Source organism: Gallinula chloropus (genome assembly GCF_964237585.1).
Source record: "Gallinula chloropus genome assembly, chromosome: 1".
NCBI classification, from domain to species: Eukaryota; Metazoa; Chordata; class Aves; order Gruiformes; family Rallidae; genus Gallinula; species Gallinula chloropus.
This window is the reverse complement of record NC_140085.1, coordinates 144,378,626-144,396,395: the sequence shown is the minus strand read 5'-3', so window position 1 is coordinate 144,396,395 and position 17,770 is coordinate 144,378,626. Positions and strand designations below refer to the sequence as shown.

The following is a 17,770-nucleotide window of genomic DNA, read 5'->3' as shown; positions in this document are numbered from 1 at the left end:
TGAGCGATGGAAGCGTGTCCATGTGCTTGCTGGTTATCCTACCACCAGGAGAAGAGGAAAGGGTGTTTGTGTGTTTTGTAGAGATGCCACTAAATCTCTTGGTCACTGTTTTATCATCCAGAGCACCCTGAGGTTGTAAACCCTGAAGTATCAGCTACCAGTCAGCAAAAGGACATACACCAGATGATACGATGCCATTAGTGCTTAATGTGTCTTATAAAACTGGATATAAACAGCTCCTCTCACCTGAAAAATTCATAGCTTTTGCTGAGCTTATGCTAAAGACAGCTTATTAGTATGCAAATAGTACAGCAGTATCTTTTCCTGGCTTGAATTACGCATGATTTATTTTTTTACCAATCGATGTTACTTATTGAAAACCTGCCTGATTTCTGCTCTCATTAATAGTGACAGTTACTTGCAGCCTACCCCCTAACATTCCTCCATGGATCACAGCATCCATGTTTGTCTGACTTCTTCCTGTACACTGAAGCCAGGGATGAAGCTCTGATGGGTCTGCAAAATTCTCCTCTTGATGTGTGATTCAATGCTCTCATCCACTTTGCTATACTCAGTGTGCAGCTACATGTGCCAAGCCCATCCTTTGAGAAGACAGTGCTTCTCCTAGTGCATCACAGCACCAAATATTCCTGAATCTTCCTTATAATGCCAGATGTAATTTTTTTATTATCTTCCTCACCTCTACTCCTCTTCTCTAGCAATGGACAAGTTTCTCATTTAAGCCTCTCTTTTTACTTGCCTGTGCTTCTTGCCCTTCACCTCTCCCACTGTATTGAGGGCTCTCCCCCTCCCTCTTTTCTCAAAGAAAACAAAAAGGAACATCAAGCACTTCCAGGATCAGCTGTATGGTCTAGACTTAGTTCACACCGCAGGATCCGGCTCACATGGTAGCTAGGTGAGATCAGAAGGAATGTACCCCAGCTGAAAAAGTTGGGGGACATTACCAAACAGGAAACCCAACTCCACATTTTGCATGTTCTCCTGTTCTTCCTTCACCCCACCAAACTTTGCACCCTTTTACCACCAGCACTTTCTTGATAAATAGTCAATGCCTTGGTGCTGTGGCAGAGATCAGCCTTCGCAGATGATTTTGGCTGGTTGTCTCCACGGAAGTGGCCTTCACAATTGCTCCTCTAATCACCTGAGGCTGGGAATAACTAAAGCACAGAAAGTAATGCTCAACTTGAAGGATCCAGGCCATCTCTACTTTCAGCTTTACATAACAGAAATCATCTGCATATGGGCAGATAATTAATGAAGTTTCCCCACACCTCCAGACCGTCTGTACTATTTCACAGAAAAATAAACTGCAATCAGGCAAGAAGAAAAGTTCAGTAGCTGGTTCTCCTGCCCTCCTTGCAAATGAGAGTATTCCTATGGATGTTCTGGGGAGTGGGATCAGGATGACACATGCCATAGCAGGAATTGCTGTCACTTTGGGGGTAGGCAACAGCTGTCTGGAAAATCAAGACTTGCTCTCACTAGCAAGCGCTGCAGCTTTTGCCTCCACAAGAAGCATCTTTGTGTTTAAGCCGTTCAGTATACAGAAAGAAATATGACTTCTTATAGCAGATATATTGAACCAGAGGCTTACATATATGCATAACTACATTCACCTCATTAATTGTCCATTAACATCTGTTACATGGCCTGTTCTGCCTTAGATTATAACTCCTTGCTTATTTAACATTTGAAGTGTTAAACAGAAACAACCTCAGAATTACTTGGTATTTTTCCTGTCATTTTGTATCAGACCTCAGTTCCTTCAGTCAGCTCTGTAAATTAAAATTAATCTGGTAAAGTCCTGAAAAATTCTGCAGGGTGTCAAGAGATGAAAGTTTTAACACGTTACACAAAAACAAGTCAGATCATTCATCCATCTCCCACACAAGCCTAGAGACAGTCTCTTGCTGCTTGGATTTTCTTTTTTAATGGTTCTGTCTTCCACGGGAGGGAATGAAGCCTTTCCATGCATCACAAGAACCATCTGCAAATAGACAGACCTAAGAAGTTCAATACTTTTTATAATTCTGTGAAGAGCTAAATGCATCAATAACATATTTCATGCCTCCTGAAATCCTTTGACGACCGAATTAGCTAAATGAGACTGAAATGGAGTGATTTATAATGGGATGTAATGGGAAATGAGTTCAACTGCCTTCCAAACAATTGACAGGGAATAGATTAGTTTTAGCAATGTAGTGATTTAAAAGAACGGAGAACGGAAACCGTTCCCCCCTTTGATCTCAGTGAGAGCGAAGTTTCTTTAGACGTGATCCGATCCCAACAAATATACAGCAAAAGGTTCATAGGATGGTGCTTTTTCTACTCCCTTTGCAAAACACAAGCTGGTCCAAACTGAGTTAATGAGGTGTCTATTAGAAGCCTCATTTCCCATCACTACACAGTCCACAAAACTTCCCTAGATTTCCAGAGAATAATGATGAAGTATTATGAATTTGAGTTTATAATACAGGAATGAAAAGCATACCTTAATTTCCATGGGAAGTGCTGTAGATCAGAGCTTATGTTGTCATGAGTGTGTTTGGGAAGGGAGATGATGGGCCAGACCCGAAGAGGAGGCAGGCAGGGCTGAGCTGAACCCTGGGAAAGGGGGATCTGACCAAACCAGTTATGTCACAGCACGGGTATTCAGAGGACGCTCCTTTATTTCACCTCCTGCAATGGCAGGCCTGCAGATGCTCCTGCCTACCTGCACACTCCCCACTGCAGTGGGATTAATTACATGGAGAACTTGCCTCTCTCCATCGCCTTGCCCTGCTTGCACAACACCTGCCTGTCTCTCTGCATGCAAAGGGGATGCAAATTCTTACTCTCTGGGTTTGGTGAACCCTGAAGTGCAAGTGGGTCTGGGTAAAAGAGAATCAGACCAGTGGCTTACTTGGGTTAGGGCAGCCTGCTATGAACCTGATGTGGCTGCTCACGTAACCTGAGTAAGCAGCAGACTTCAGACCTGTACCTTTTCATTACGAGTGGTTCACTCACAGTCCACCAAAAAAACTCCAGCATGACTGTCTGCTAATGGCAAATCATCTGCAGTCCTGTCTGTGCCCCAGGATTACTTCCCTCCCCCCCCGGGCACCTCCTGCACCACTGCAGTGTGGGGTGAGTCAGGGATGCTTTCACAGCCGTGCCTCAGCACTGGTTACAGGATCTCTGCCATCTCCCACGACAGCTCACAGAAAGACCCTTCCCATACTGGGAAGAATTGAGCACTGATCAGACACTACCTACCAGCAGGCTGCAAAAATATTGACAGTGCATTTAGCAACAGCATCCCAAATCTTTGCAGGTCAGGCTCTCCAATTATTTTCTCCCATTATATTGCCTCATTCAGCTATGTATATTAATTGGCTGGTTTGGTTTACTATTTAGCAGCTGGCTTCCTTTTAAGCGAAAGCTCATTCCCCTTCACAAAGCTTCTGCTCTGCCAAAAGGTTAAACAGAGCTCATTATCCATTTCCTGCAGAGACCTAATTTCTACAAACGGCCTTGAGCAGGGCAGCATGATTGGCAAGAAAGAGTAAGATTACAAGAAGCTGTCTTCACACTTAGCCAAATACAGAGAGGCACAGAGACCATTTGAAGTGATGCCCCATACAGGTCTCAGCAGCTGGGCAGAGCATTCGGCCTCTTCTGGTTTTCGGCAGTTCTCACATCTGCCCCTGCCAGGACAGCGTCCTTGAATGGCATTCCCCAGTGTGTCAACGCATGAAGCAGCTCAGAATGAAAGGCAGCACAAGTCAAAGCTTGTCCCCATTTCTCCTGAATTGCTCTGTGTTGCATGATGATGCCTATTGACACTGCAGAGCAGCTCCTGCTACAGTCCTGACAGGGAACAGGCCAGAAGAAGGGGCAAGTTCACCTTCTCCTGCCCAATGACCTGGTCAAGCCTGGTTTGTTCCTTGTAGAGTGAAAACACAAATACTACCCAGGGGTGCTGTGTCATTCATGGGCACAGGGTATCTGGCTCACCACAGCTGAGCAGCTTGGGGCACCAAGATACCCATACACAGCCCTGGACTTTTGTGGGAGCTTAGTGCTCTTGGTGATCCCAGAGCCTGCACAACCTTTTGGGCTCGGTACAAAAGGAGGCAGCTGTGGTTTTAAGACCCTGCTTGAAGAAAAGATTGAGGTGGAAACAGCTCAAAGTCCTGCCCTGCCCTTTTATTTGTGCAAGGTTTTATTGCATCACGTCTTGTCTTTGAAACACCAGTTCTCCTGATTGAACAACCTTTGGATCAGGCCCTGGGCAACAGACTGTCTTTAGCTATTCTGCCTCAAGGTCTCACTGCCTGTGCAGGATGCAAAGGACAGAGGGAGCCACTCAAACACTGGGACAAATTTGAGGACTGTTTCCAAGTGTTTCCAAGACCCTAGAGGACAGTCATCTTGCTTTGAGCCCGTGAACCAGCAGTGATCTAGAGGACAGTGAAAGGGCAGCTGCAATGTTATTGCTATTCTGCCTCTGTAGAGGTGGGAGACAATAAAAGAAGGATTAATAGAAGTAAAAACTATCCAAAGTATCATCTACTTTTAAAATTAGATTTCAAATTGAATTTGTCACACCAGTGATAAAAGATGGATTACCGATCCTATCGCCCCTTCCTAGAAGGGCTGATAAACTTTAAATTAAAAAAACAAGTTGAGAGAAGTATGGCAGCTGTGTGGCATCTGCAACTCTGACAGCTTAACAGGAGCTGATCTGGAGGGAGAGGGTGAGGAGATGACATCCACACCACACAGATTTCAGAGGCCCTTCTTTTGGGATAGCTTTGGCCTGCATCTTTGGACCGAATGCCCTTTTTGGACTTGCTCCTCTAAGACAGTTTCCTCCAAAAGGAACTTGGTCCTTACACTTCATAAGTCACTCCAAAGCACAGTTAAACAAGGACAGGCAAAGCTAAGCAAAAGAAGCAGGGAGAGAGAATTTTCTTCTTCCTAGATTCTAAGAGCATGTAGGTAAGTAAAGAAAAACCTCAGGTCTGATAGTATTTTGGATTGTCCTATGTCTAGAGAAGCGTGGTGGCGTGTATGTACACCAAGAATATTCAATATTTATCAGCTTGTATCCCACTGCATTTGGCTCACTTGCTCAGCGTTAGCGTTTTTGTTTGGTTTTGACAACAGAGCAAAGAAAGAGGACACTTAAGTGACCCCAAGTCACCACCTGGATCTCAGAGAAGCAGCTTTCCATCAGGATCTTACCACTTCACCTGAAGTTTAAGGCACAGTTATTTTTTTTTTGAACTACACCACAATTTGACTGGGGTGACAGAGTGCAGGAAACATGCTTAAGAGTTGCTATGAACTGATACAAAACTAAAATAAAAAATAAATCATTGCTTATTGAGTATTGCATTCTGCACCATCCACCCACAGAATCCATCAGCAATATAACAAGACTGCCCCAAGGACATTTTGTTAGTAGAAGTTCTTGGAGCCTGTTAGCCCAAAAGCAGACAAATTAAAAGTGTAGGTGGACACTTAATCCAACCCAAAAGAAGCAAGCAGCTCTGAGTGTCAGCAGATCTATAATTAAGGTGATGTTTCTGTTCTTTCTCTTCTAAGCCTCCAATTATTATTACTGTACCTAGAAGACAGAAAGCTTTAATATAGGAAGACATCAGATCTTCAAATATCGTTTTCCCTCCCATTTGGCACTACTGTAGCAATACATCAGATTTTTGACTTTGAGGAAGAAGTCAGCAATGCCACCCTCAGGCCCCACCACCTTGAATTTTCTTTCCCAGTTAGCAGACAAGCTGGTGCAAGCAGCTCAGCCCCTGCAAAAGGTAAAACACCACTGCTAAATGAGAGGGGCTTCTTGGGCTTGGCGGGTCCCAGGAGATGCTGGCCATCACCAAGGTATCTCTTAAACTAACTGGGAGAGTCTCCATCTCACTGCTTTTTGCCGACCCCTGCCTGCATGTATACCCCTCCAAAAAGAACCATGTACCACCTTCAGCAGCACCCACATCATGGGTCACCTCATCTCGCTCTCCAAGCAGCCCAGGCGGTCCAACATCCATGTATGATTAGCCAAGGCCCAATTAAGTGCTTGGCTGTCCCAACCAGGACCAACAGTTTAAGACTAATATTTAGATTAGATTTACACAAGTTAAGCTTGTCAAAACCAGTGCACTTAAGGCCACTTCATATTTCAGATTTTTCTTAAAGAAGTCAGCTATTTACCAGGAAAGTAAGAGACCTCTGTTTCTACTGATGTCTGTATTTAGAAACTTTGATTTATTCAAGCTTCATAATATAAAACGCCTTTCAGAATCATATTTGTCAAACTGTAATAAGTTTGTTTTCTTCTGGGTTTTTTTGTTGGAGTTTGGGTTTTTTGTTGTGGGGTTTTTTTTTCTTTGAAAGAAACTTTTTTCATTTCTGAAAGTTTCTAGATGAATGGCTGTCTTGCTGAGCCCCAGAAGGGTAGTGCTTCAGGAGCTTGATGAACGTCCCCAGTGCTCTAGATGGGAACACTGGCTGGAAGCACACTGTATCAATCTTGATGCCGACACAGGAGTTAGTCATCCTCTGAGTCACTCTCCCCCCTGGCTGGGACACACGACCTGATTGAGGACATGAGCTGGTCCTGGATCTGCTTCCTGGGGTTCTCCTCGAGGTCTGTCTTGATGGCACCTGACTCTGAAATCTTCCACTCCAATTCTGTAGAGAGGAAAACAAGAGAGCCATGAATGCAGGAGAGCAAACTGGAAAAAGCCCACCCTTGCTTCCCCAGCTGACTTTTCCTATCACACTGCCACCACAAAAACCAGGTCCCCGCTCTATTCTTTCCCTACCTCTTCCACCCCCAGGATACAGTCAGAAGAGGCAGGGAAGAGGTTTGCTGTGGGGCAAAAAACCCCACAGCAGTTCTGTTTACACCTCTGAATTCTAGGTAATCTTCATGGACGTGCTTTATAAACACAATTCACCCCTTCCCCACCACATCGTGCACTGATGATTAGTTCCTTGGTAAGACAGCATGAGAGTCCACCGTGAGTAGAAGGCCTATTACTATGCAGACTCAAACTGTGTTGCTTCCCAAAAGTGGTAGAAAAATCAATACAACACATTCTGTTGAAACCTTTCTCCTAGTCCTGCTGGCAACCCTACCTACCATTAAATCCAACTTCCTTCTGACACTACAGAGCCATGAATACCACCTCACTCTTCCTTTCATCTCTTAGCAGCAGTCACCTAGCTTAGGGGAGAAGGGAGAAATAAAAGGAAGTGCAGAATTTCAGTGCCCAGCTTTCTGTGATGAGTGAATTAAGCTGGCTCGGTCACCTTCAGACCTCCCCCTTCCCAAATCAATTATTTATGTGCTAAAAAAAAGGGAGAAAGCTAACTGCAAGTTCCTGCTACATTGCTCACTTCAGTGCATGGTGAGGCAAATGCTGTAGTTACCTGTTCTCAAATTACTGATCTCACTGGTGAGGTTTTCCCCTTCCGACAGTTCAAAGCAGGGGAGCATTTTCTACAGCAGGGTTTTGGGATGCAAAGAGCAGTGTCATCATGGAGCAGGGACTGCAGCAGGGACCTTGAATTGCTTTTTATCTGTGGTTCGGGTTAGGTAAGGATGCCCTTGAAGTCTGACCCTGAAAAAGCTTGAAGCCATCTGGACCAGTGCACCAACTTGGAAAGCTGATGAGTATCCTTTTAACTGAAGTAAAATCCACTAGGTTACACCCACGTTGCATTTGCTTTCCAAGAACAGCCTTTTTCACTGCTGACCCGTCTTCAAGCACTGCTGAAGGATACCATCCATGGTGCTCTGCAAGACCTGCATCACCAGGCCACGGCCCCCACCTCCCAAAGCACATCACACTGATGAGGCTGCACAGCTCCCTAGCCTGCTGAGATGGGCAAGAAGAAATAGTGTAGGGAAAACCATGACCTCCAGGAAAGGTGACAGCCTCTTCCCTGCTGAGCCCTGTGCTCCTGAAGCACTGAGGCAGCTTAATGTGCTGCTATGTCCAGGAGGTGGCAAGAGGAAAAAGCAGCAGTCCAATTTCAGGCTAGCAGCCCCATTTGGACCAAGGGACAGGCTCTCAGAAGTAGAGCCTGAGTGTCAGGAAGGTAACAGACAAATACATGCCATCAGCTTGAAAAATAAACAAGAAGCTCTACAATGCAATAGGCAAGCACCAGTTATCAAGTGCAGAGGTTATCAAGTAATCGGGGGCAAGCTCAGTCATTCGGGAACAAAACCCCCAGAGAACGTGTGTGGGTGTGATATATTATATATCTTTTAATATACTGAGGAAATTTTCACAAGACACAGTGCAATTACTTGTGCACACACAAAATTACTACCTGTATGTTGGGCTACTCAGACACTCAATGCTTCTACAAGCCTTGAACACACATTCTTGAGCTCTAGGGCTAAAAAAACTTAAATTATAATAGACTATTTTGACTTTAGTACCTCACTTCTCATCCTAATCCTCACTCCTCATTCCCACCAAAGCAGTTTTGCTTTTACTTTGGAAGACAGGAGATGCAGGCACTCACCATCCCTTGTCAAGTTCATGCCACCGAACACCAAAGGTCCGATGAACTGAGCTTTGATGTCTCCCTCCAGGTAGACAAATATTGTGGGCAGGTTCTTATCAGGGTAGTTGGGAATGCAGGTGGTAGAGATAGCTTTGATGAATTTCACGTCTCTGAACTTCCGTGCAAGCCCGCTCATGTGTTGATTTATTAAGGCACAGAGTGGAATTCTGTGAACAGCAGCAGACACGCATAAGAAACAATAAGAGATGAATTAGATGGCAATCTGCTCCAGAAGAAAGGTCAGAAATATCAGCTCAATGAGTAGCATTTATGGAAAGACAAATGTACCAGAAGCAGTCTCTGAATACTTTTGTTGGCCATCATTCCAAGGAAATGGGCATCACAGGAGGCTTTTTTTGGGTGTCTTTGCAGTTGGGTGGGTTTTGTTTTATTTTGTTTATTGGAGATTTCAGTGGGCGGAGGGTGCAGTGGTGGGGATTGTTTTAAGGTATTAGCAATACAATCTTCCCCTCCATCTTACAGAGGAATCGATGATACAATATTGAGGAATTGCAGGAGCAAGGGCAAAATAGCAAGAAAAGCAGCTCCTGGAAGAAAGGATGCAAGTGATGCCTCAAGTTGTGCCAGGGGAGGTTTAGATTGGGTGTTATGAAGGGTTGTCAAACACTGGAACAGGATGCACAAGGAATGGGTTGAGTCTCCATCCCTAGGGATATTTAAAACACATGTATATATGATGCTTAGGGACATTGTTTAGTGGTTGGGCTTGGCAGTGTTAGATTAACAGTTGGACTTCATGATCTTTTCCAACCAAACCCATTCTGTAATAAACACCTGTGAGGCAACTAGAAACAGTGAACAAAACCAAAATCAGGTCTTTCTAACCCTTTCTAGAAAATGTTAGCAACATATCTGACCATTTTGTGAAGTTTCTCCATCATGCTGACAGGACCAGAAGCTTTGGTCACTCCATTTTTATGGATCTAGAAGCCAGACTGTAGCCATACAGTGGTCCTTCTTATGCATGGTCCCTCACACTTTATCCAGAAAAATTTCCAAAGCTCAAAGTTAGCTCCTACATCTGAAATACTAGGGCAGATGGATGCTACAAGTCACACCGTGCTGTAGAGATGTATAAAAACACCCCAAAAGATGTCCTGGTAACATGGCTTTAGAGCCAGGTTCACCAGTCTGGAGTCAACAGTAATGAAAGTCCTAATGCAATTTTTTATTTGTTAGAATTCCAAAATCAGTTCCTTGATTTCTACCGTAGCTATGCATTTGTCTAGAGTATTTTCAGCTCTTGACAGTGAAAGGTTTAGAAGTTAGAACCCAATTCTTACCCTTGTTTGTAGAGGTGCAGGACTACCCATATACCTTTTCCAGCTTTGGTAACCTCTTGGACATAATCTTTTCCTGAAATCTCCGAAACTTCCCCGAATTTGTTCTTCATTTGTGCTGCTTTCATTTCTGCTAACCTTTGCTGTCTGAATAGCAAGGAATGGGAAAAGATTTTGTGAATAAATGCATTTTTGACAGAACAACAGTTAAACAAGCTGGTTGAAACTTCAGAGGCACATTACAAACCTCTTCAAACCCCAAAGCAACACAAGCAAGCTGACATCATCAATAGATGCTCTTTTATTTGCATCACAAGTTAAAACCACCAACATGCAAGAAGTGCAACTATGTTCCATGAAATTTGTTTTCCTCACTTCTGCCCTCAGCAGACATTCCTACTGCAGACACTACACTACCAAGAGGCAAAATTACAAGAGATGGTAAAGATAGAGACAGTGGAAAGCCAACACTGTAGTTAGATAAATCTGCAGCACCTAAACCTCAATTCATGCAAAAACTGAGACATCTTTGAGGTGATTTTCAAAGTGCTCAGAATCCCCAGCCACACACTCTGTAGGTGTACGTTATCTTTGCAAATCCAGGCCGTAGACAAAAGGACACTGAATTTAAACCCAGTTATCCTACTAAAGACACTTGGAAGCTCTACAAGAGACCAGAAACACAACTCATTTTTTCTATCATCAGACCTACCAACATCCTTCCTCTCTTCAACAGCCTCTCACAGCATGTAAAAGAAAAGCCCTCCAATTTCCCTTAAAGCCAAATCTCGCATGCTGCTCTGACCTGTACATTTCAATAGCTTTCTCATCTTCCTCATTAAATTCATCTTCATTCTCTTCTAGCTCTTCCAGAGTCATGTCCTCATAAGTTTTCACTAGAATGGAAGAAACATCAGATCAGAGAAAACCTCATTCCATGATTAAAACACATCAGCCTTTATCAGTCCAAAAGTCTCCACAGATTGAGGTCACTGTGACTACATCTGGTATTTTGCTGTGGCTTGTACCAGGATTTATTCACTGTAAGGACAGATTAGCTATGGGAAATACAACTTTTGGACTGATAAAGGCCAAAGCTTTTTTGAGGTATTATTGTTACTGAATTTTTAGAAAACATTACACACTTCAGACACATAGGTGGAATGACAGCAATGTAAAGGACTTGGAGCTGAGGGTTGACCAGACTAGCACACTAGCACCTGTGCTAGCTTTCAAGTGTGGCAGCTGCAGCAAAGATGTACCCAACACACACAACACGACTGGGATGCTGGAGCAATGGAAGAAACAACCAACTGGTGATGTCATGAGACAGTTTTACTTGCACATTCACATGGCATACTCCCTTCACACTGTTCTTATTTCAGTTTTCAAGTGCTGACTTCTATATAAATATGGAGCTGACATCAAGAACAAAGCTTTCCTGTGACAGAAGGATCCCTGCGTTCAGAAACATATTTGTTTGATGTTGTTAAGGGACTATCACCCTATGAGAGAAGCAGCTTTGGGATCCCTTACAGACTTGCACAAGGACACACTGCTTTACAAGCATATACACAACTGCTGGCCATCTCTTTATACAAGCTTCCCCCAGGAGCCATTCCAAGACCTGCACTGCTCCTGCTGCCAAATGGGCCACGTCACTCACCGAGAGACTTCTGAAGGATGGCAAGCTGCTCCTCTTCCTTTGCACGCTCCTGTTCCTCCAGGTTTTCCTTAGGAGGAAGGATACCTTTCTTGCGCAGAATGTCATTCCACTCCGTGTCTTTATTAGGGTCCTAGAACAGAGTAAGAAATGGATTCTGTACGGCCAAGGAGAACTTTGCCACTTCCAGAAGCTACCACAGTCAAGTTTTTCCAAGAGACAGCATGCTGCTAAAGTGGTAACTGTCTGGATAGCATCAGAGAGTCACAGTGTCTGTCCTTCCTGATGCTGAGGCTTTTTCGCAGCCACAGACCCGTACCCCAAATAGTTACTTTATTTCATTCCATCCCACTTACAGTATGGACAGTCTGAAGCTTTGTAACCACCGTTGCAGCTCTCACAAGGTGAAAGGGGAGGAAAGCAACCAGGCAATGGGGAAGCACGCTGGCCACAGTGCTGACACACAGAGCAGGCCACCAAATCAGTGGTCACTGCATTGGAAAGCACTGGCTAGCAGACACACCAGTACCAGCCTTGCAGACATAACTCTGCGTACACAGGAAGTCTTCTCCACAGATTCAAGTCACCGTGACTACAACTAGTACTTTACTGTGGCTTGTACCAAAATACCTTACACTAGGTCCGCTTAGGATCACGTCTCACATCTAGACCAAAACACAGTATTTCTAGACTACCTTCCCAAAATACAGCAATAGCAGGCCAAATTTTCTGTCTTCAACTGTGGTCATTTCCCCCCTCAATATAGCATTTCACAGCATCTACTGTCACTTACCGACATACTGATAAAGTGCTTGAAACACCCACCCGCCCATCTGCTTACTACAGCAGCGGAATAAATGCCATATAAAAACAATAACAATAAATACAACACCAAATCACAGCATCACAGAACGTTAGGAGTTGGAAGGGATCTCAAAAGATCATCTAGTCCAACCCCCCTGCCAGAGCAGGGTCATCTGGGCTAAATCACACAGGAACACGTCCAGGAGGGGTTTGAATGTCTCCAGAGAAGGAGACCCCACAGCCTCTCTGGGCAGCCTGTCCCAGTGCTCTGTCACCCTCACAGTGAAAAAGTTCCTCCTTATGTTCACATGGAGCTTCCTATGCTCCAAACAGCATTCTGTGATTCACCAGGACCTTTTAATGAGAAATACATCTTTTTAAGATGATCTACTGAATAGACTTCAAACAGATTTACCCCAAAACTACATCACAGAGCGGCACAGCAAGACCACCACACAACAGACACCTCAGCACCCAGAAAGGGGGATGAAACCGGGCTCCCCCCGGCCCACGGCCACCCCGCCAGTGAGGACGGCCCACGGCTGCTGCCGGCGGGGCCCGAGGCCGCCCGTCCCGGCGACTGTGACCATACACGGTGCCCGGCCCCAGCTCTTCGCTCGGGCGGGCGGGCTACCCCTGCACACGGGCCGGGTGCGCGGAGGTCCCCGGCCTCTCACCTGCATCCTGCCGGCGGGGCCGGGGGCCGAGGCCCGGTCAGCAGCAGCGGCGGCGGCAGCAACGGGGCTGGGCAGGGCCGGTCCCGGCGTGCGCGGCGCGGCCGGAGGAGGCGGCGCTCCCCGGCGGGGCGGGCGCACCAGTGCCGCCGCTTCCCGTACCGCCTAATAAGGCCGGTCCCGGCAGCGCGGTGTGGGTCTGTGGGGCCCGCGGATGGGTAGGCGGGCCCCGGGCAGCTCTGACGGAGAAGCAGCAGGGCTCGGGCACTTCGGCTACATGAGTTCACGGATCTCTGTTGTTACTGCGGGGTGTTTTCTTCCCTCTCCTTCTCCCTTACGCTCAGCGTTTCCCATAGCCGCCGCAGCGCCTGTTTCTAAACGGTCCCGGTCCTCCCGCTGCACCTGCGGTGGTCTGACCCCTGCTCCCACCGGGAACCCCGCTTCATCTCCCGGGCACGCACACCGTGAGGAGCGGCGTGATTTAGAAACTGTCCTTCCCCGCCGGTCCGGCCTCCCCCTGCCCCCGTGCCGGCTGCTCCCTTCCCTGCTCCGCAGGCAGAGCGGAGGGGGTCCCTCGTGGGCTGAAGGGCACCGCTGCCTGCAGCACCCGCGGCGGGCTCCCGTTCGCCCCCGGGCCTGCCGGCGGCGTCCGTGCGGGCCACCCCGCGGGTGGTTCCGGAGGGGTTTCCTGCAAGGCTTTGACACGGGAGCCGTGAGCCTGCACAGCCCCAGCGGGACTCCGTGCGAGCTGCCCAAAGGCCCTCTCAGCAGAGCCGTATGGTAACTTCAAATCAGAAACTAAAGGGGCTACAGAGTCTTCTAGCAGGGGGGCACATGAGATAAAAGTTTTCGGTATCATAGTTTTGCAGCTTTCTGCAGGCTCCTCAAAGTCTTCTGGTTCTGACCCACTGTTAGTGCCCAACATGCAGAGCCGAAGGCTTAGCTGTCGGTGCCAGTTTTGCTGGGCACATGTCTTGTCAGAGCCTGGACTTCCAGGAGGACCTGCTGGTTCAATAGTCATCTTCTGTGGCTGAAATGCCATTCACACCCATGACTATGCACGTTGCTGGTTCAAACCTATTTTGACCACCAGAAAACAGACACAGAAAGAGCATGAGCAGAGAGCACATACACTGTTTTTAAAAGCTTTTCAAAAATATACATTTGCCTTAAGTGAGATTTTTGTCTAGGTCAGCTGAAAGGTTTAGGGTTAAAGACCCTTGGCATCTGAACCCTCCTGTTCCCACAGGAAACCCTGAGCCCCAGCTGGGGCAGAGAGTTACCAGAAGATGGGCAGAAACCCAAATCCTAGGAGCAGCCCCATCACATCCCTTGGCAGGGCTCAGGCACAACGCAAACAAAGTGTAGCTGCCTGGGGCAGACACAAAGTGATACAAGTCTTTCCCCCTCCCACCTAACTAAAAATACACAGTATTTGTAAAGCACATTTCCACTATGTACTTTGTTTTATCAGGTTTCAGCAGAAAAGAGAGGGCTGGTTTTACACACAGTGTACAGACAGAAATACTCCAGCCAGAGCAGGTGAGAGCTGGCAGTGTCACAGCAAGACTGAAATACAGCCCCTGGAGACAGCCTCGCTTCTCCCTCCCCAGAGAGAATCTGCTTCAGGGCATCTGTGACGTATTTCTTCCTTTCCCCCTGAATCAGGGGGTTAGAAGGAAGATTAACCACATGGGCCAGTGACTCAGGTGTCCAGGTGATGAGGAGGAAAAGTTGCTAATAAAAGGGTTCTGCCCCAGGGGTAGGGAGCATGGTGTTAATGTGGCTTATTTGTCCTTGAGTGCAGGCTGTAGCAAGGGATTGTTGAGGCCAAACTGAGACTTCTTGAAGGTAATGAGATATATTTTTCCATTTATCCATAGTAAAAGAATTTGGGTTATGGTGGGCTTTATGTTAGCTTGTGAGTTAGCTGTGTTTGTAGTGTGGTTTGTTGGTAATGTGAGCAGCTAGAATATGGATACTTCTTGTCTGATAATAAGGATAAGCAGTTATGGCTTCAGTTGCTTAAATTTCATTATGGGTTGAGGTTTTCTTTGTTCCTTCATCCTAAATCTTATTCTGGTCTCTCTTTAAATACTTAAGTATCTCCCTAAAACTGTACCAAAACCCACATGTTAATCTAGTGATGAATGTCCTTATATGTTGTAGACAGACTAGAAACTACCTTATTTGCTCATATATTAAATGTTATGTAAATGAGTAGTTTTGCCACTGTAAGAGTGTTCTAACTGGCCTGAATTTCCTTAATCTTGAAAAAATTGATAGTAATTTCTGTTATTCAGTCTGCATTGTGCTGTCCAAGTCAAACTTTCCTTTTCCTGGTGCAGAACACTCCCAGAACCCGTGTAGCAGCCAGTGAATATATCTTGGGGAAATAAAAACTTTGTATGAAAGCATCTTGAAGTGCTTTGTATATGAGATGCTGTGGGCTGCAGGATTCTTTCCATTGTTAGATTGAACTTGATAATGGAAGAAGCTGGAAAACAGATTCCTCTTGGAAGAAGAGGTGGTCTTGGCCTTGAGTTACATTTGAGGTAACAGTTACAGAGCTTAAGAAAACTTTATTGAAGAAGATGCACTGTGCCTCAATCCCAAATACATTCCAAGCAGCAGGGAAAAGCTTCTTTTCTCTTGAGCTACCTTTTCTCTCTTGGCAGGTTGTTAGACTACTCTAGTGTTACAATAAGACCTCTCTCCTAGAAAGCTGGCTGTAGAAGGGTAGTAGTTGTAGTAGTTAAAGCCTTCTATCTGCTCTTAATGAACGCTGGTGTGTGGTGTCCTCTTTCCACAAGAAAACAAGCTTCCCCCTTGATGTGGAAGAGCAGAAGGTGTAACTCTGCTGTTGTCATTGCTTGCTATCAGTTGTGGCATAAGCACCTGTGTAACTCAAAGATCTCCAACCCTTTGTGTCTCCTCACCTGTCAGGATGTCTGGACACGGAAAGAAGCACGCTGACACTGGCAAACCTGGAGCTCCACAGAAGAAAACCAAATCAGCCAGGTCTGGTCTGCAGTTTCCTGTGAGCCGTGTCTACAGACTCCTTAAAAGAGGGCACTATGCTGACAGGGTGGGTCCTGGTGCTGCCATCTACCTGGCTGCAGTGCTGGAGTACCTGAGCGCAGAGATCCTGGAGCTGGCAGGGAATGCTGCACGGGAAAACAAGAAAGCCAGGATCCTACCTCAGCACATCCAGCTGGCTGTGAGAAACGATGAAGAGCTGAACAAGCTCTTCTCCTCTGTCACCATCGCTCAAGGAGGGGTTATGCCAAATATCCATTCCGATCTCCTTCCCAAGAGAACTGTCAGAGATGCTGCTCCTTCTGTGAAACAGGGTGGTAGCCAGTGAAGCTGGCTTTTCCTGGTCTGCTCTGGGCACTTGTGGATGATGGGATCAGTAGCACTGACTTGAATGTGTTTGCTTCTTTGTCAGGTAACTTCTTCTGCTAATTTTAATGCTTTTTTAAAAGCTTGTAATAAAGTTCCTAATGTAAAACACTCTTCTCCTTCCTTTTCTTAGCTCCTGTGCCAGAGATGGGGCAACACAGGAAACTTAAAAATAAAATCTAGTGTACCACCCAAATTGTTGAAAGTCCATGTTTAGTTTGGAAAACATGGTACAGGTAACTGTTGTGGAGTAGGCAGAGGAGTCCAGACCCACATTGCCATTCATGTGATGCTTTCCTCCATCACAGTCATAGTGTGATTAGCTCACAGGTTGTTCAACTCAAAAGCACAAGGGGACCAACTCCTAAAGTCAAGTCTTGTTGCTTGCAAAGCTGTAGTAAAGAACTCCCTCTTCAGACTGCTCTATTCTGTGTGATAAAAGTCACTGAGTGAATTCCGTGACCCTACCTCCACTTACCCCCAGACAGAGTTTTTAGTGAGGTACGGGTCCAATTCAAAAATCAAGGCTTTAAGTATTTTTCTTTATGAAGAACAATCTTGTTTATTTTCCTTCTAGCCCATGGTTCAACCCATTTGTAAGTTAACCATATAGCACAGTGACCTGACAATTCACCCTTATGGCCTCACAACAATGGAGGTAAGATGTCTTCTAACCCAGCCACCCAGCAAATGTCTCTGGCAGGGCAGGCTTGACTTTCCAGAGCTTGTGTATTGAAGAAGAAAACTATTTGTGTCACCACACCATTGACCCTAGAAAAGGCATACTGTACCTCACAACACAAGCTCTGCATTCCTATTGGGGGAAAAAAAGGGACTCTGTGACCTACAGGCCAAGTCCTCCAAGAGAGAGAACCCAGTGCCTTAGGTCCTGAGTCATTCCAAGCTCTGCAGCAGCCCAAAGGCCCTCTCAAGCAGAGCTTACACCCAAGTACCATGCATCTGGGGCGATGCTGCTCCCCCGGCCTTCTCCTTGTACCCCTCAAACTAAGACAGGCTTGAAACATCCTAAGTCACAGAGTTCCTGCCCCGCTTCCAGTGACACAGCCGCGCACTGGGCCAGGCTAAGAAACCTTCCCTGGCCTACACACTGTACTCCCATCACTGGAGTTCACCCAGTGCTGCAGTGCAACTCTGCTCTTGCCCTGCTGCTCTTATCCTTGTGCCAGCAGCACGGCGAGGAGTACGAACTCATGTCCTCTGAAACTAGCCTGCTAAACACACCTGGGAAGATAGTTACCCAGTGGTGAGCAAAACAAGGGATCTGATAGGTGATTGGGAAACATGTATTTGGA

At 46.1% G+C, this 17,770-nt stretch overlaps 2 protein-coding genes across 2 annotated transcripts; one reads left to right on the top strand and one right to left on the bottom strand.

Annotated features, from left to right (window-relative positions):
• Positions 1 to 6,270: 6,270 nt before the first annotated feature.
• PDCL3 (phosducin like 3) lies at positions 6,271 to 13,116 on the bottom strand. The gene is made up of 6 exons (XM_084267694.1): positions 13,056 to 13,116; positions 11,578 to 11,707; positions 10,717 to 10,807; positions 9,915 to 10,058; positions 8,569 to 8,777; positions 6,271 to 6,717 (listed from the first exon to the last, which is right to left on the bottom strand). Exons 1-6 carry the CDS (start codon positions 13,059 to 13,061, stop codon positions 6,575 to 6,577), a joined length of 723 nt encoding a protein of 240 aa, XP_084123820.1. The 5' UTR covers positions 13,062 to 13,116; the 3' UTR covers positions 6,271 to 6,574.
• A 2,883-nt stretch (positions 13,117 to 15,999) lies between these two features.
• Positions 16,000 to 16,419, top strand: LOC311205514 (histone H2A-like; the record flags this gene model as incomplete). The annotated part of the gene is made up of 1 exon (XM_084279961.1): positions 16,000 to 16,419. One exon carries the CDS (start codon positions 16,000 to 16,002, stop codon positions 16,417 to 16,419), a length of 420 nt encoding a protein of 139 aa, XP_084136087.1.
• Between the last annotated feature and the right edge of the window lie 1,351 nt (positions 16,420 to 17,770).